The sequence below is a fragment of the Ranitomeya imitator genome, chromosome 7 (genome assembly GCF_032444005.1).
Source record: "Ranitomeya imitator isolate aRanImi1 chromosome 7, aRanImi1.pri, whole genome shotgun sequence".
Classification (NCBI taxonomy): Eukaryota; Metazoa; Chordata; class Amphibia; order Anura; family Dendrobatidae; genus Ranitomeya; species Ranitomeya imitator.
Genome location: NC_091288.1, coordinates 12,807,924 through 12,827,690, shown reverse-complemented (window position 1 = coordinate 12,827,690; position 19,767 = coordinate 12,807,924). Strand labels below are relative to the sequence as shown.

The following is a 19,767-nucleotide window of genomic DNA, read 5'->3' as shown; positions in this document are numbered from 1 at the left end:
TTGACCTGCGTTTTCTGCCAAGAAATACAGAATCGGCACAGAAAATGTCACAGTCAAATCCACAACGTGTGCACATAGCCTCAGTGCTACGCACCCCCACCGCTGGCTGCATCAGGCGCCTCCTCCTATATCTGTCCGCACCATGAGGCTGACCTCTACCCACAGGAAAGTCCTGGCTTTTATTTGCACTCAGAGATGGTAGAAGGAGCAGGAGGACAAGCACCGAACTGATCTATGACCCATCCATTGCTGCACATTCTAAGACAAAGTGCAAACCTCTCAGCCACTGCCAGGGGCCAACCCCATATTCTAGACCCCCTATCCGGATGCTCTAATATAGGTTTACAGTTATAAAGTTTCATCATTTAAAAAAAAAAAAAAAAATGAGGAGCTTTAAGTTTAATGCAAAGTTATTAAAAGCTAAGAAATACAAGAAAAAAAAACAAAAAATCTTAATACAAGTTTGCGTCATTAAAAACAATTATTGAGCCAATGAAAAAGTTGAGGGCGATTAAGGCATCATATACACAAATTTCCTAAAATGTGTTATTTATGTTAACAGCATCCGCTCTGGCAGTTTTGTTATGTTGTTTTTTTACTTGTTGCTGTTTTGAATTCTTCCTGCTGACTATCTATGGTACTTACATGCAATGGCCACTAGATGGAGCCATGAAAACCCTGATTCTTCAAACAGGAAGAAATCACACAAATACAAAGAATATGGAAATCATGGCTGGGACAGCGGGGGAGGTCTTGGTACAAATTGTTTATTAATGGGGGGTTAGGGTTGTTTTCATCCCCTCACAACCTAATAATGCTGCCGCTTAAGTTTTAAAATAACATTCAGACATTCTGTTTCATTGTAAAAAGGAAAAGTTTTGCAACTTTCTAATAAACTTTGGGCCAACTTCATTATTGCCTTCTTGCCTTTGTTTGCTTCAGTTTTATTTTTTTATTTGTGCCTTTTTTAATGTGTGGTGGTATTTTTGCTTTTTTTGTGTAAAATTCTTCAAAATGATGCATGCGATTTATGAATTTTACTCGCTGACAAAAAAGGGTCTTCACCTTTGACTCTTCCAAAAAGTGTTGCAAAATTTGCGCAAGAAAAACTGGGGGAGGACGTACATAAACCAGTCCATACAAAATCACTACAAAGGGAAGAAGACTGGAATAAATTTGTGCAAAAAAAGTCACAAAATGATGAATCCACAAAAATCATCCCGAAAATTTAAACATCACAATGAACGAGGAATATGAACCAAAAGCAAAACTGGACAAAAAAGGCAGAAAAGCAGAGATGTGATGATGTTTTATTCACTCACCTGTTTCAGGATCTCTGCTTGCTGTCAGTTATTAGTCACTTACATCCAGAGGCTGAAAACCTGCACAGATCTGATGCTTCTCGCTGCTTTGTTATAATTCTCTACACAGGATACAATTGTATCACCAGCAGAAGTCTTCTATTATAGTTTGTTTCAATGTATCAGTGCAGGTAAAATTCATCTCCCTGCTCTGCGGAGGCTTCCTAGACTGGATACAATTGTGACAAATCCTCAGCTGTGAGTAATATTAGATCTATCCAGATGTTTATCCTTTAGATGTAAACAAACGTCCCCACAGCAAACAGAGATATCGACAGAGTGAAACAAAGTATATTAATAAGTTCTACATTGAACGGGGCATCGATACTAAACATCACAGGAAAAAGGCAGAAAACCAGAACACTGCAGCAGCCCTAGGACAAAGGTGCAAAATACTGATGAACAACAACCACTCCCATCATCCATGAGGCCGGTGGGGCTGCTTAGTATTATTAATGCACATGGTAAAGGCTCGTATATGGAGTATTTTTCATCTTTGCAGGATGCAGCCGGCCCTGTAGTGTTGGGGGATTGGGGTGTCCCTGTGGGGTGCACTAATGTAGTACTAGGCGGCCACGTGATCTACTAGTATGGGCCTCACTAATAGGCTGTACGCGTGGCGCACTACAAGTGACAGTGTGACTGGCGCCCTATACAAGCCTTATCGGTGTGCATTTATAATACTAAGCACCAATCTCCCTGTCCTCATGGATGATGGGAGTGATGGTGGGTTCTCATCAGTATCTCCACCTTTGTCCTGGGGCTGACGCCTCCTGCTTGCATTAGTTTTGGCCCCCGGTATTAGTGACTTCTGTCGCTTTTTTTCTAAGATACGTTAAATAGCTCCAGTAGCGAAAGTTGCATTTTCCTGGTGTAGTTGTGATTGGTGCGGCTGCATAGTATGAAGGTGCCGGACGCGAGGCCAGCTCTGCTTCATCACACATTATTAGGTCAGTGTGGGGGACATCAGCAGTGACAGGTGGGGGCTGCAGGGCTCAGCAATGGGGGTCCGCACAGTCGGCTCTGCTGTACACGGTTCATTCCCGGGAATAGTGATTCGCCTCCGACACTTGTTTACCGTCGGAGGTTTCAATCGTCTTCACCAGAACAACTTTCTTGGCGTTCGGGGAATTTCGTGCCAAAGAAGAAGAAGTTTTCCCATCATAATTCAAGAGACCGGCTGCAGAAAGAAACAATTAGTATCACACAGGAAGGGATTAGATACGCGGCTCAGCAGTCAGTATCACACAGGAAGGGATTAGATACGCGGCTCAGCAGACAGTATCACACAGGAAGGGATTAGATACGCGGCTCAGCAGACAGTATCACACAGGATAGGATTAGATACACAGCTCAGCAGACAGTATCACACAGGAAGGGATTAGATACACAGCTCAGCAGTCAGTATCACACAGGAAGGGATTAGATACACAGCTCAGCAGTCAGTATCACACAGGAAGGGATTAGATACGCGGCTCAGCAGTCAGTATCACACAGGAAGGGATTAGATACACAGCTCAGCAGTCAGTATCACACAGGAAGGGATTAGATACGCGGCTCAGCAGTCAGTATCACACAGGAAGGGATTAGATACACAGCTCAGCAGTCAGTATCACACAGGAAGGGATTAGATACGCGGCTCAGCAGACAGTATCACACAGGATAGGATTAGATACACGGCTCAGCAGTCAGTATCACACAGGATAGGATTAGATACACAGCTCAGCAGTCAGTATCACACAGGATAGGATTAGATACACAGCTCAGCAGTCAGTATCACACAGGAAGGGATTAGATACGCGGCTCAGCAGACAGTATCACACAGGATAGGATTAGATACACGGCTCAGCAGTCAGTATCACACAGGATAGGATTAGATACACAGCTCAGCAGTCAGTATCACACAGGATAGGATTAGATACACAGCTCAGCAGTCAGTATCACACAGGAAGGGATTAGATACACAGCTCAGCAGACAGCATCACACAGGATAGGATTAGATACACAGCTCAGCAGTCAGTATCACACAGGAAGGGATTAGATACGCGGCTCAGCAGTCAGTATCACACAGGAAGGGATTAGATACACAGCTCAGCAGTCAGTATCACACAGGAAGGGATTAGATACGCGGCTCAGCAGACAGTATCACACAGGATAGGATTAGATACACGGCTCAGCAGTCAGTATCACACAGGATAGGATTAGATACACAGCTCAGCAGTCAGTATCACACAGGATAGGATTAGATACACAGCTCAGCAGTCAGTATCACACAGGAAGGGATTAGATACGCGGCTCAGCAGACAGTATCACACAGGATAGGATTAGATACACGGCTCAGCAGTCAGTATCACACAGGATAGGATTAGATACACAGCTCAGCAGTCAGTATCACACAGGATAGGATTAGATACACAGCTCAGCAGTCAGTATCACACAGGAAGGGATTAGATACACAGCTCAGCAGACAGTATCACACAGGATAGGATTAGATACACAGCTCAGCAGTCAGTATCACACAGAAAGAGATTAGATACACGGCTCAGCAGACAGTATCACACAGAAGGGGATTAGATACACGGCTCAGCAGACAGTATCACACAGGATAGGATTAGGTACACGGCTCAGCAGACAGTATCACACAGGATAGGATTAGATACACGGCTCAGCAGACAGTATCACACAGAAGGGGATTAGATACACGGCTCAGCAGACAGTATCACACAGAAGAGGATTAGATACACGGCTCAGCAGACAGTATCACACAGGATAGGATTAGATACACGGCTCAGCAGACAGTATCACACAGGATAGGATTAGATACACGGCTCAGCAGACAGTATCACACAGAAGGGGATTAGATACACGGCTCAGCAGACAGTATCACACAGGATAGGATTAGATACACGGCTCAGCAGACAGTATCACACAGGATAGGATTAGATACACAGCTCAGCAGACAGTATCACACAGGATAGGATTAGATACATGGCTCAGCAGACAGTATCACACAGGATAGGATTAGATACACGGCTCAGCAGTCAGTATCACACAGGATAGGATTAGATACACGGCTCAGCAGTCAGTATCACACAGGAGAGGATTAGATACACGGCTCAGCAGACAGTATCACACAGTATAGGATTAGATACACAGCTCAGCAGTCAGTATCACACAGGAGAGGATTAGATACACGGCTCAGCAGACAGTATCACACAGGATAGGATTAGATACACGGCTCAGCAGACAGTATCACACAGGATAGGATTAGATACACGGCTCAGCAGACGGTATCACACAGAAGGGGATTAGATACACAGCTCAGCAGACAGTATCACACAGGAGAGGATTAGATACACAGCTGAGCAGAGAGTATCGCACATGATGGGAATAGATGCATGAGTGCCAGAGTAACCACTTAGAGCTCTCATATTTTTGTTACTGGGGTCTGCAATCAGCAGCCAGACCTCACCCATCATAAAACCCACAGATAATCCCAGCACTGAAATACCGAGGAAAAAACACTGAGAAAACACTCACCCAATTTATCCACTGCAGAGATCTGAGAATTCGAGGGATGATTGTTCAACCTAAATAGAAACAACATTGTCACACCAAAGAAAAGTAAGTGCCCCCCGCATGATAGGAGCTTAGCTGCACTAATGGGAGGGAGACTGATTCCACTAACAACCAGCAGAATACTGAGTGCAGCTCTGGAGTATAATACAGGATGTAACTCAGGATCAGTAATGTAATGTATGTACACAGTGACTGCACCAGCAGAATAGTGGGTGCAGCTCTGGAGTATAATACAGGATGTAACTCAGGATCAGTAATGTAATGTATGTACACAGTGACTGCACCAGCAGAATAGTGAGTGCAGCTCTGGAGTATAATACAGGATGTAACTCAGGATCAGTAATGTAATATATGTACACAGTGACTCCACCAGCAGAATAGTGGGTGCAGCTCTGGAGTATAATACAGGATGTAACTCAGGATCAGTAATGTAATGTATGTACACAGTGACTGCACCAGCAGAATAGTGAGTGCAGCTCTGGAGTATAATACAGGATGTAACTCAAGATCAGTAATGTAATGTATGTACACAGTGACTGCACCAGCAGAATAGTGAGTGCAGCTCTGGGGTATAATACAGGATGTAACTCAAGATCAGTAATGTAATGTATGTACACAGTGACTGCACCAGCAGAATAGTGAGTGCAGCTCTGGGGTATAATACAGGATGTAACTCAGGATCAGTAATGTAATGTATGTACACAGTGACTGCACCAGCAGAATAGTGAGTGCAGCTCTGGGGTATAATACATGATGTAACTCAGGATCAGTAATGTAATGTATGTATAAAGTGATTGCACCAGCAGAATAGTGAGTGCAGCTCTGGGGTATAATACAGGATGTAACTCAGGATCAGTAATGTAATGTATGTATAAAGTGATTGCACCAGCAGAATAGTGAGTGCAGCTCTGGGGTATAATACATGATGTAACTCAGGATCAGTAATGCAATGTATGTACACAGTGACTGCACCAGCAGAATAGTGAGTGCAGCTCTGGGGTATAACACAGGATGTAATTCAGCTCAATGTCCATAAATGCATCCTTTGCACTCACCGGGTCTCTTCGCCCTCCAGCAGTTTCCGGTACGTTGCGATCTCAATGTCCAGCGCCAGCTTTGTGTTCATCAGGTCCTGGTATTCCTTCGCTTTGCGCGCCATATCCTGCTTCGCTCTCCTCAGGGCGTCCTCCAGGTCCTGCGCGTGGCCCTTGGCGCTCTGGATCGCTTGTTCCCCATTCTCCTCTGTGTGGGTGATGTTGTTCTCCAGACTGGTCCTCTACAAATGAAGGAAATGGGTTGAAAAATGGATCTGAAGCCTCGGGCAGAAGCTTCATCCCTCGGGGGCTTCATTTATACCGTGTAGTTATCTATATTTGTCACCTATGGGAGGGACGACTCCATGGAACTGGGCAGATTGTGGGTCCACTGCACGACAATATACAGCAATGGAGCATTGTGAGCCACCGCCTATAGGGGGCAGTAGAGAGGACGCCCAGGTCTGTCTGTCCAGATACTCGGAGATTCTGCGACTTCACCAATCTACACCGCTCCACGGCTGTTGGTGTCAGTATGGCAGCTGTACACACAGCTGGAGGCAATGGTGGTCCCTGGTGAGCTCTATAATGGCATAGTGATACGGCGGATCCCTGTACCCCCAGGTGCCACCTAGACGTTCACTGCCACCTTTAACAGCAGCTATTATCGTATATTAGATTGTATATAAGGGGCTGAGCACCCACCACATGCGGAGACCGTCCTTTTTGGGCCATTGTCGGGGCGGTTGTGGGGGCACCATGTGTTTGGTGTTGTGGGCACCATCGCTGGCACTGTCTGTGTGCCACCTTGTGTCCAGCACAGAAGAGGTGGCTCCTTGGGGATCTGAGAGATCGGGCAGACTCCGGACCCCCGTACCTGATTCTTTAGGGCCTCATTGTCGCTGTTGACACGTTGTATCATCCGGTGGAGATCCGCCATCTCGTTCTTCAGAGTCTTCAGCTCATCACTCGCCCGCTTACCCTGATTCACCAAATCATCAATCTGTGGACGGAGTCATGAGAACATGAGCTGACAGATAACAGGGGGTCCTATATACTTGGGGGCCACCGTATTACAGGGGTCCTGTATACTTGGGAGGCCACCATATAACAGGGGGTCCTGTATACTCAGGGACCACCGTATAACAAGGGGTCCTGTATACTCGGGGAACCACCACATAACAGGGGGTCCTGTATACTCGGGGAGCCACCACATAACAGGGGGTCCTGTATACTCGGGGAGCCACCATATAACAAGGGGTCCTGTATACTCGGGGAGCCACCGTATAACAGGGGGTCCTATATACTTGGGGGCCACCGTATAACAGGGGGTCCTATATACTTGGGGGCCACCGTATTACAGGGGGTCCTGTATACTCGGGGGGCCACCGTATAACAGGGGGTCCTGTATACTCGGGGAGCCACCATATAACAGGGGGTCCTGTATACTAGGGGGGACCACCGTATAACAGGGGGTCCTGTATACTCGGGGGGCCACTGTATAACGGGGTCCTGTATACTCGGGGAGCCACCATATAACAGGGGGTCCTGTATACTCGGGGGGCCACCGTATAACAGGGGGTCCTGTATACTCGGGGGGCCACCGTATAACAGGGGGTCCTGTATACTCGGGGGGCCACCGTATAACAGGGGGTCCTGTATACTCGGGGAGCCACCACATAACAGGGGGTCCTGTATACTCGGGGAGCCACCACATAACAGGGGGTCCTGTATACTCAGGGGGCCACCGTATAACAGGGGGTCCTGTATACTTGAGGAGCCACCGTATAACAGGGGGTCCTGTATACTCGGGGGGCCACCGTATAACAGGGGGTCCTGTATACTCGGGGGGCCACCGTATAACAGGGGGTCCTGTATACTCGGGGCCCATAGTAATCCTGCCACTATAGTGCACACAGACCCCCGGGACCCCCCAGTCGACGCTCGCACCTTGCTCTTGTACCAGTGCTCGGCCTCCTGCCGGCTCTTCTCCGCCATGCTCTGGTACTGCGCCCGCACCTCGTCCATGATGTGCTTCATCTCCAGATCCCGGCTGTTGTCCAGCTCCACCGTCACTTTGTCGCTGTGGACCTGAGACTGCAGCTCCTGAATCTCCTGCATTTACATAAAAAGCCTGGACATATTTCCTGCACTGATACATTGTAACAAACCATCAGAACGGAGAGAGAGAGAGTTGTGCTGCGGATGTGTTTAGCTCCCAGAGTATGGTTTAGACTGGATCAACTGTAACAAACCCTCAGCTGTGGACCCCACAGTCAGTTCATTACCTCCTTATACAGCTGCTTCAGAACCTCAATCTCATCGGTCAGACTTTCCAACTTGGATTCATTGTCCACTTTATGCAGATAGGTGTCGTCCAGGTCCTGAGGGGTTAAAACAGCTCAATGTTTTATGGGAAGACCCTAAAGTTAAGTGTCGGTACCTTTAACCTGAGTCCTTATTTCAGGGGTGAAGCACAAGGCTTGTGATCTAATGTTGGGGAGGTCCGAGACTTTATATTTAAATTTGGATCAGTCCATAAATATTAAGTACAATTCACTTATGCAGAGAAGCAGAGTCACCGCTAATGATTTCATGTTCACCATTTTGGGAAAATATTTTGGTTTCAAGCTTATTACAATTTTGATACATTTTTTTCCCCTGTGTCACCTGCAGTACCACTTTTCACCATTGCTGTGGCCAATATTTGCCATAGATATCAATGCTATAGCGCCCCCACCTCCAATTAAGCTTTATCAAATAGCAAAGTAATAAGTGCGCACCTTCTTCGTCAGCACAAAGTCATTTTCTAATTGATTGCGCTTGTTGATTTCATCCTCGTATCTGCAGAAAAAAAAACAGAAAGTGAAGTGGGTGCAGATGTATGCCGGAGGGGGGAGGAGAGGTGGGGAGGGGGGGCGGTTATAGTTATAATACACTGTCCAATGTTTAAAAGTACAAATTCTATTTGTCGGATCTTTTCTGATGCTTTTGAACAATATTTGTTCTCTTTGTTTATAGGCGCTATAATGAGGACCTGGATATATGAACCAATGACTCCGGGGCCTCCACCATGGTTGGGTGTTATTTATTACAGCAGTATTATCATGACACTGTATGGCAATATTATATTTGCACTATATGGAGATGTTATCTAGTTATACATAACATTATATTAATGTCATTATAGTGTTACTATTTCAGCACTATATAGCAGTAATATTTGGATTCTGTAGTAAGGCACTACTATGTTAGCACTATATTGCAGTATTATATAGGTAATATTTGATACTTATTTTCGGGCATTATTTAATGATTTAGTTATTACTTGAGCACAACCTAGCCATATTATCATGGCACTGTGTGTAGCACTATTCTGTACCTGATAAATGGCCGTATTACATGGGCAATGCATGGCCCTGTACGGTGGTATTCTTTAGTCGTACTGTATAATTTTATAGTTATTATAGCGTTATTATTTGAGCGCTATTTATCAGTATTATCATGGCACTGTGCATTATTATTATTTATTATTATAGCACCATTGATTCCATGGCGCTTTACATGTGAGGAGGGGTATACATAATAAAAACAAGTACAATAATCCTAAACAATACAAGTCATAACTGGTCCAGGAGGCGAGGACCCTGCCCGCGAGTGCTGTGTGTGGCACTATTCTACATGCACCACATGGCATTACTATAGACACTGTATGGTGGTATTTTTTAGTTATATATTTAGCTATGTATTGTAGCATTATTATTTGATGGCTACATAGCAGTATTATTGTGTAAGGCACTATTACTATATATACACAATGTATGGCCATGTGACATGGGCCATGCCTGATACTATTTACTTCTGATAGATCATGTTTTATAGTTATAATTTATTATTTGAGCAGTACAGCAGTCATCATTGCACTGTTGTGTGTCGCCATTATTCGTGCACCCTATGGCAGAATTATAGGGGCAGACTGGAGCAGTGGGGGCCCTAGGCAGCTGCTGGCCAGTATGCCAGCAGGTGTCAGTGCCTGGGCCCACCAGAGAATCCTCCGGTTCTCCGGTGGGCCAGTCCGAGCCTGGGGGCAGTTATTTGGCGCTGGGTCACAGGGCATACCGGCTCTTCAGCTCCTCCACCACCGCTTGCATGTTCTGCAGCTCGGCCTGCAGCTTGTCCTTCTCATGCAGGAGGCCATCGATCTGCTGCTTCAGGTGATTGCCGGAGGCCAGCGTGATCTGATCGATGTTGGACTTGTACGTGTCCTTCTCCTTCAGGAGTCGCAGTTGGGTCTTCAGGATCTTGTTCTGTCTCTCCAGGTCCCGGACCTGTCAGATAACAATCACATAATGAACACTGATTATCATATCTAACAGGTTACCCTGGTGATTGGATTCATCTGCTACCATGGAGACACCTAACTCTGCATGGGAGCTGTATACACAAAACGGGAGAAGCAAGATTGCTTCACTGTGTACTTTAATGCATTTGAGCAATGAAATGACTGTAAAGATGGAAACAGACCTTATAGTAGAGACATTGCAGGGAGGGAGGGAGGGCTGCATTTATTGCTGGTACTTGTAGTTCAGCGCAAAAGATAAAGTGTTTGCAGGGGAAAAGTCTGCAGTTCCTGCTGGTATTTGTAGTTCAGCAGAAAACAGCGCTTTTGCAGGAGGAAGGTCTGCAATTACTGCTGGTACTTGTAGTTCAGGCTTTTGCAAGGGGAATGCTTGCAATTATTGCTTGTACTTATAGTTCAGCAGATCAGGTTTTCCAGGGGAAAATCTGCAATTATTGCTGGTACTTGTAGTGCAGAATTTTGCAGGGGTAAATGCTACAATTATTGCTGGTACTTATAGATCAGCAGAAGACAGAGCTTTTGCAGGGTGAAGGTCTGAGGTTATTGCTGGTACTTGTAGTTCTGCAGAATTGAGAGCTTATGTTATTTGTACTTTTCCCATTTCTTTAGAGGACATTTTCTTCAGTTCAATCACTTATTATTGTGGGAGACGTCCACCAGAAGGCGCCGGAGAATCGTCCTGGATATTTTACAATTTAAAGGGAACCTGTTACCCCCAAAATGGAAGGTGAGCTAAGCCCACCAGGATCATGGGCTTATCTCCAGCATTCTGTAATGCATTCTGTAATGCTGTAGATAAGCCCCCGATGTATCCTGAAAGATGAGAAAAAGAGGTTATATTATACTCACACACAGGCGGTCCTGGTACGATGGGCGTCGCGGTCCGGGGCCTCCCATCTTCTTACGATGACATCCTCTTCTTGTTTTCACACCGCGGCTTCGGCCCAGCCGTACTTTATCTCCCTGTTGAGGGCAAAGTACTGCAGTGCGCAGGTGCCGGGAAGGGTCAGAGAGGCCCAGCGCCTGCGCACTGCAGCACTTTGCTCTGCCCTCAACAGGGAGATAAAGTACGCCGGAGCCGAAGCCGCGGCGTGAAGACAAGAAGAGGATGTCATCGTAAGAAGATGGGAGGCCCCGGACCGCGACACCCATCGGACCAGAACAGAACCGGGACTGCTCCTGTGAGTATAATCTAACCTCTTTTTCTCATCTTTCAGGATACATCGGGGGCTTATCTATAGCATTACAGAATGCATTACAGAATGCTGGAGATAAGCCCCTGATCCTGGTGGGCTTACCTCACCTTCCATTTTGGGGGTGACAGGTTCTCTTTAATATAACAACAAAATAACAAAAGAAACAACAGAAATAGAAAAACAAGATTTCTAAAAACATCGGAGCTTTGTGCCTTTATCATTTTATTTATTTTCTTGGGCTCCTTAGTATAACTTGGTTGCACAGTGATCATTGTAAAATTCCAAATTATTATAACTGCAAAACTAAAACGCTTCCCTTGGAGGAAAAAGTTGCATAGAAAAACTTCTGAGCATGTAGGAATGTTAGTAATGATTAGGATACCTGCCCTCATGTATAGAAACAATGGGGTTGTGTGAAAATTCTGAGCTCACTGCAACTGTCAATGTAGAACAATAAAGTAACAGAACAGTGTAATATTACAATACAACTAACGCAGGATTATTCACATCTTATAAACAGCTGCAGCAAAATTACAAATTCAATATGTCGACAGTCACAATTAACTAATAAATCGTACACAATTTGAGATAAAACTTTAAAAAAAAATTAGATACATATTTCATTATATCATTCAGGCTTAAATCTGGGCAGTCATTAGAGTCAATGTTTGGCACAAGGTGACAGAGTTTTGCTAATCTGGTAATATTTTAACAATATTCAATTTCCAACAGAATTGCCTCAGTGTAGTTACTATGCATGTCCACTAGATGGTGCTGTGAGAGTGAATTAAGGACCCAATTCACTTCAGCATTTTTCTATTTTTCAGTTCATGTTTTTTCCAAATTCCTAAAAATGTTGCATGTGGGTTACAATTTTTGCGCAAAGTTAGAAAAGCTCTTTATTTTTGTTTTTGGCCTGTTTTTTGCTTTTTTTTTTTTTTTTTTTTTTTTTTTCCAACCCTGCTGTTCTGTTCGGGTTCATGTGACCCGAAATGAAATTTGAGACCCTGCAGATTTTTTATTATGCAAATCTGAAACTTGTGATTGACTTGTCCTCATTTGAGGGGTTCTTATTTAGAGGGTCGGGCTCTTGAGGCGCCATATGTCTTTGAATGCACGCAACTTCGACACTTGTACATCCACTGACAAACATGCGGATTTCACACGGACACTGTACCCTTCTGAAGAAATTCATGTAGCCCCATCTGGACCCGCACGAGCCATTTCGGTTCTTTATAAATTACTGACGTGGGAACACTCCACCTTTCTGCAGAGCACGGGAAACTGAACTTCAGCAAACATTTACGAGGGAACAATGGGACAAATGCTTTCACCTTTCTCACAAATCTATCATGGCTACAGAATAGTCTCTGGGGGGTACGGGGGTCCCTTCTGCCCACATAGATGGTATCCTGAGGTCTCTGACTTATGCTGGCGTTGTGAGGCTCATGAGGGGACAATGTCCCACATATGGTGGTCTTGCCCAGTCCTGAAGGTCTTCTGGGAGGAGGTCATCGGGAGATGACAAATGTGGCTTTTCAGGTTTCCCCTATCCAAAAAAAGTTTCTAAAAAAATCACTGTTATGACATCAACTACAAGCTGACAGTGATCCCACGTGACTGGAAGAAAATAGAGCCCCCTTCTACGGAAGAGAGGTTTGTAGAAATGGCCACTTCTCACCGCATGGAATCCCTGACCGCCCAAACACGGGAAGAAACGCTGCAGCCGCCTCCATTGGGAAACCGTCCTCTCATCCCCAATGTACAGGAATAGGGTAGACTGATTTTGGGGAAATCCTTGTGTTCGAGCTAAAATATAATATTTCTGACAATTGATCTGACTGATCTTTCCCTTTAGATAAGTAGGGAGTAGAGTTTTTGTGGATCTAACAGGTTGTCCTGGTCTCCTTGGTCTCCCCAATGACCCTCCTCTTCATATCCCCTCTCCTTCTATATCTTTCCATCAATATTTCTAATTTCCAAAAGTAATGCCAAGTGACGGGGATGTGTGACTGTGCCCCATTTATATATTAGAATGATTGTCTATGCTAAATGACTTAATCGGACTGTGCATGCTCATTCTCCGGACTGTGGCGCATTACCTGATTGTGATTTTTTTTTTTCTTATATGAAAAACAATAACATTTTGAATTTGAAAACAAAAATAAATCAACTGACACATTTCTGACCTAAAAAATAAACAGGAGAATAGAAATAAAATAGACTTTAAAAAAGGTGCAAATTAAAGGGAACCTGTCACCCCGTTTTTTCAAGATGAGCTACAAATAGAGTCAAATAGGGGCAGAGCTGTGCTTTACATTAGTGTATTTTGGAGCCTTTATTCCCCACCTATGCTGCTGAAATACCTTTGTAAAGTCGCCGTTTTGGGCTGTCACTCACGCTGCTCAGGTCATATGGGCGTGGTGACAGCGCGGTTTCTCCCCCAGATCTCCGTTGGTGGCGTAGTGGTGTGCGCATGTCCAAGTGGCTAATCCACTGCGCAGCTTGAAGGAAAAGAGCGCGATCTGCGCTATTCAGCCGTTTATCGGTGGGCGCCGCCATCTTTGTGAGGCCGCGCGTGCACAGATGGTTCTTCTCGGCTTCCCGGGGCTTCAGGAAAATGGCCACGGGATGCCGTGCATGCGCACATGGAGATCTCGGCGGCCATTTTCCTGAAGCCAAGTTCGCATCTCGGCTGCAGGAAAATGGCCGCCGCGATCGCCATCTGCACACGCACGGCATCCCGCGGCCATTTTCCTGAAGCCCCGGGAAGCCGAGAAGAACCATCTGCGCACGCGCGGCCTCACAAAGATGGCCGCGCCCACCGATAAACGGCTGAATAGCGCAGATCGCGCTATTTTCCTTCAAGCTGCGCAGTGGATTAGCCAGTTGGACATGCGCACACCACTACGCCACCAACGGAGATCTGGGGGAGAAACCGCGCTGTCACCACGCCCATATGACCTGAGCAGCGGGAGTGACAGCCCAAAACGGCGACTTTACAAAGGTATTTCAGCAGCATAGGTGGGGAATAAAGGCTCCAAAATACACTAATGTAAAGCACAGCTCTGCCCCTATTTAACGCTATTTGTAGCTCATCTTGAAAAAACGGGGTGACAGGTTCCCTTTAAAAGAAGAATTAGGCACAAATGTAAAAGGCAAAAAAAACACCAAAAAAACACCAAAAACTAAACAATAAAAGGTGCAAATGCAACAATGAATCTGCCCTGAGTGATCGACCAGAGCTAAGGTCCATTTCTACAGCATGTGCATCGTTCCTAACAACATCGATTTCGAGAACATCTTGCCCCGTCGGTAGGCAGCCGATCACCCAACGAAAAAGTGAAACTCTCGTTTATTGGGTGTAAATGATCTTTTGAGAAGCACAAAAGGTTGTCGTTCTCGGCAGCACATGGTTCTCTGTAAAGCGAGAACAATGGCAGCCTGTGCACACTGGGCCATCTATCACTGGTTGCTCCCATAGTATGTCCATCCTTCATCGCGAGGAGTCTCACATGGGCGCTGCAGAACGGCCATTTTGCAATGTTGCAGCCCATTTGCACAGGCAGATTGCACTTCACGATGTGCATTGAATGATCTGTGATACATCACCCGCTGCACATTGGCTGCCATCGTTCTTGGTTTACACAGGACAATGTGCTGCCGAGAACGACAGCCTTTTTTTATTGCACATGATGCATCCAGTCCCTTCTGCAAAATAGAAATCACCATAATTGTAGCTAAATCAGCATAGTTGGGGGGGGTTCTGCTGGTAGCATGCACTGGGGTCCAAAAGTTTTGTTAAGTCTCTCTCTAGCCAATTGTTCCGTGGCCTTCGTGGCCCTCTCTGCCCCTGACGAAGCCACCATAAGTGGCGATGCGCGTTGGGCTACGGCCCTCCCCTTGTTTTGGACCTCATCCTGGCTCTTGTGACTTCCAATATGACTGCTCACATTTTCCTGTACCGTAATGTATATATATTGTTTCCCTCTGTATCTGTGCCTGGGTTGGTCGTGTTCAATGATTAGCATCTGTATAATATGTGCATGAATGGCTCCTGTCCTTTGCAGATCATACTATATCGCACGCCTTAGCTGGATTATGCACTTTAACTATCATCATTATTATTATTATTAAAGCTTAGGTATGTCATAGCTGAACCTTCCAAATGATATTTACTTTCTTTGGGTATTTTTGGTGAATTTTACGTATTTTCCGACATATCCACCCACTCGCCCGGTGATACAGTGGATTGAGCATCAATTTGCCCTACCAGGTGCCAGTATCAGCAATTGTGTTTGTTTTTGACAGCTATTTGGGTCACACATACTAGTTTTGTACATATTGTTGGGACGAGCCTTCATTTTTGTCCTTTTTGTGGGGGGGGGCTGTGTCAATCTGAGAATTGTTTATGTGTTTTTATAGCAATGTTGGTCTGTGTGCACACTCTAATAAAGTTTTCGTTGTTTACAATTCCGGTGATCTCCTTATCAGCATGTTCTTTTTCTCTGTGCAGATTTAATGATTTTTTTGCACGCTGTGGGATCGATCCCGACTCTATATTTGACTTTGATCCATGGTGCCCTCCATCTTTTGTGTATATATACCTCCTGGCACTGTGCCCACTCCAGTATCTGTACCATGAGATTATACACGACCACAAACCGCAAACATCGCGGACTGAGCACACAGGTGTGTAATCGCCCTGTACAGGAGGTTGGCAGCACAATGGCAGCGGGGAGGGTCCGGCCCTGCGGATTATGCAGTCTGTGTTTACTGAGGGCATTAATCACAATCACCCAGTAATGAAATAAGATCCGACCATTATTCCTCTGATGCCAACAATCATTTTCCCACCATTCTGTGAGCGTCTCCTGCCCAGGATCACAGGAGTCCTGCGGTTTGTGTGCCACATGGGATCACAAAACATGGACGTGCTCCAGACCCTGAGAAAACATCGGAGGATTCTGGCTGCATCTCAATAAAGCGTAATCATTGTAGAATGAAAAGTTCCCATATTGATCGTGAGTTACAAGATCTCTGATTGTTGTCAAAGAAGAGAAATCGTCTTGTTTCTCTCCAGAATTGTACTGATGTGTTTAGTGGACAAATGATTAGAATCCTAGAATGTTAGAGTTGGAAGGGACCTCCGGGGTCCTCGTGTCCAACCCCCGGCTCAATGCAGGACTCACTAAACCATCTCAGACAGATGTCTGTCCAGCCTCTGAAGACTTACATTGAAGGAGAACTCACCACCTCTCATGGCCACCTGTTCCACTCAGTGATCTTCCTCACTGTCCAAAAGTTTTGTCTAATATCTAATCTGTGTCTCCTCCCATTCAGTTTCATTCCATTGTTTCTCGTGTTTCCTTGTGCAAATGATGATCCCTCTACACTGTGACAGCCCTTCAGATATTTGAAGACAGCTATTAAGTCTCCTCTTATTTTTTTTGCAGCTAAACATTCCCAAATGCTGTAACAGTTCCCCGTAGGACATACTTTGCAGTCCGCTCACCATCCTGGTTGCTCTTCTCTTAACTTTCTCCTGTTTTTCAATGTATTTTTTTAGAATGTAGGGCAGCTCAGTGGCTCAGTGGTTAGCACTGCAGCCTTTCAGCGCTGGAGTCCTGCGTAGGTTTCTTTCGGGTTATCCGGTTTCCTCCCACATTCCAAAGACATACTGATAGGGAATGTAGATTGTGAGCCCCATCGGGGACAGCAATGATATGTGCAAACTATAAAGCAATGCGGAATATGTTAGCGCTCTATAAAAATAAAGATTATAATTATTATTAGAATGTGGAGCCCAGAACAGGACACAGTATCCAGATGAGGCTTGACCAAGGAGGATAATTATTTCACGTGATCTGGACTCTATGCTTCTCTTAATACATCCTAGAACTGTGTTTGCCTTTTTGCTGCTGTATCACACTGTTGACTCCTGTGCAGTCTGTGATCTATTAATATACCCAAGTCTTCTTTACACATGCTGTTGCTTAGTTCTATTCCTCCTATTCTGTATATACTTTTTTCATTTTTCTTGCCCAGATCTAGACTCTTGCATTTCTCCCTGTTGAAAACCAGTTAGATGTTGCCCACAGTTCCAGTTTGTTTAGATCTTTTTTAGTCATTTCTGTATTCTCTAGTATTAGTTATCCCTCCTAGCTTTGTCATCAGCAAATGTAACCAGTTTACCCTCAATTCCTTCATCTAAATCATTAATAAAGATGATGAACAACACTGTGGCCAGGACAGAGCCTTGTAGTCCACTCTTGAAACACTCTTCCAACTGGATGTGCAACCATTTATCACCACTCTGAGTATGATCACAAAGCCAGTTTTAATCCATCTAACCGTGGCCTTGTCAATCCCATACTTGGTCATTTTTTTAAAATAAGGATATTATGAAATATTTTACCAAATGCTTTGCTTAAGTGGATATATACTATATCTACCGCATTTCCCTGTTCCACCCAGTCAGTGATTCCATCATAGAAGGAAATTAGATTAGTCTGGCATGACTTGTTTGCTACAAACCCATGCTGACTGATTAATTACTGTATTCTTATCCAAGTACTGACATACATGATGTTTAATAATTTTTTCACAGATATTTCCTGGCATAGAAGTAAGGCTCCCTGGCCTGTAATTTTCGGGTTCTATCTTATTTACTTTATTGAAGATAGGGACACCATTTGCCCTTCTCCAATCTTCTGGGACTTATCCTGTCCTTCAGGATTTTTCAAAGATTCTGGCTAGTGGTTCTGCAATTTCCTCTTCTAACACTTTCAGTACCCTAGGATGTAATTCATCTGGACCAGGATATGTACATTCATGTAAATTAGCTCAGTGTTCCCTCACCATCTGTTTATGGATAGAGTGGATTATTTTATTCTTTGATGGCACAGCAAAGATCAGTTATTACATTTGCTTTCTTAGAGAACACAGATGCAACATAGGAATTTAAAAGTTCGGGCTCTCAACATCATTTCTGACCACTTCACCCGTTTCATCCTGTCAACATCTTATAGCATCTTTGACTTTTCTCTATCATTTCCAGTTGTGGACTTAAGGTTACATTTAGGGCATTGTTCACAATGAGAATTTAATTACAGCAGCTTTCTAGTCCTCACCGCAGTCCGTGCCGCCGCTCCCATTATTTCACCGTTCCTCCACTTCACTGTTACTTTTTTATACTGTGACTTTCCCAACCCCAAAGTCCGCAGCTTCTCTGTCTTGTGGGGATGTCGTCCCTTAGGCTAGGGTCACATTGCGTTAGTGCAATCCGTTTAGCGCTAGCGCATTGCGCTAACGCAATGTTTTCTATGGGGCTGCGGTCGGGGTCGCGGTAACGTCCCCGCTCTCGCAGATCCCCGATCTGCGAGAGCGGAGAACGGACCGCGGGCGCGCCTCGGACGCTGCAAGCAGCGTCCGCGGCGCGCCAGGAATCACCGGCGCGTCGCTAGCGCGTGCCGAACATGGCACGCGCTAGTGAAGCGCGTTCCCATTGCCTTCAATGGGCGCGTTAACGGATGCGTTGCACGGCGTTAATTTCGCCGTGCAACACTGTCCGTTAAACGCGGTCCCATAACGCAATGGGAACCCAGCCTTATAGAGGCTGCAGGGAATTTATGCATATCATCCATAAAGAAATAGTGACCCCAAAACATGAATGTGTCCTTATAATCACCTCCTCTACCCAACTGGGAAATGGCTGATAACAGGGAACAATAGATTACATCCAACTACACTGCAAATTAATTCCAGACTGATGCCCCCCCCCCCATAAACCTTTACCTTGTCTATGAAGTTGACGAACTGATTGTTGAGCCCCTTGATCTGCTCCTTCTCCTCGTTCCTCATCTGGTGCAGTTTGGGGTCCACCTCCAGGGTGGGGAGAGAAGAGAGCAGGAAAGTGCTGGACCCCGGTGTAACCCGGGAGAGGTTCAGGCCACTGATGGTTCGCTGCATTCCAGGCTGGTAGCCGGTGCTTGCCCGGAATATGGCGGGGCGCCCTGACAGCGAGCCGTGGGATCTACTGCTGAACCCCCGGGTGGCGCCATAGCGGTTGTTGTATTGACTCATGGTGCCCTGTGGTCGGGAGAAATGGCGGACTTGGTGCAGGCAGCGAAGAGTGGAAATAACACTAAGCAGCATCACATGGGACCTGCTGGTTTTTCCTTCTGGTTTATTGACACATTATTAGAATGAACCTTCCTCTTCCAGAGATCAGGGCG

General features: G+C 45.4%; 1 protein-coding gene across 1 annotated transcript; it reads right to left on the bottom strand.

Annotated features, from left to right (window-relative positions):
• Nucleotides 1–384: 384 nt before the first annotated feature.
• Nucleotides 385–19,687, bottom strand: LOC138644388 (keratin, type II cytoskeletal 8-like). The gene is made up of 9 exons (XM_069732703.1): nt 19,328–19,687; nt 10,094–10,302; nt 8,758–8,818; nt 8,263–8,358; nt 7,925–8,089; nt 6,852–6,977; nt 5,996–6,216; nt 4,902–4,951; nt 385–2,541 (listed from the first exon to the last, which is right to left on the bottom strand). Exons 1-9 carry the CDS (start codon nt 19,685–19,687, stop codon nt 2,399–2,401), a joined length of 1,431 nt encoding a protein of 476 aa, XP_069588804.1. The 3' UTR covers nt 385–2,398.
• Between the last annotated feature and the right edge of the window lie 80 nt (nt 19,688–19,767).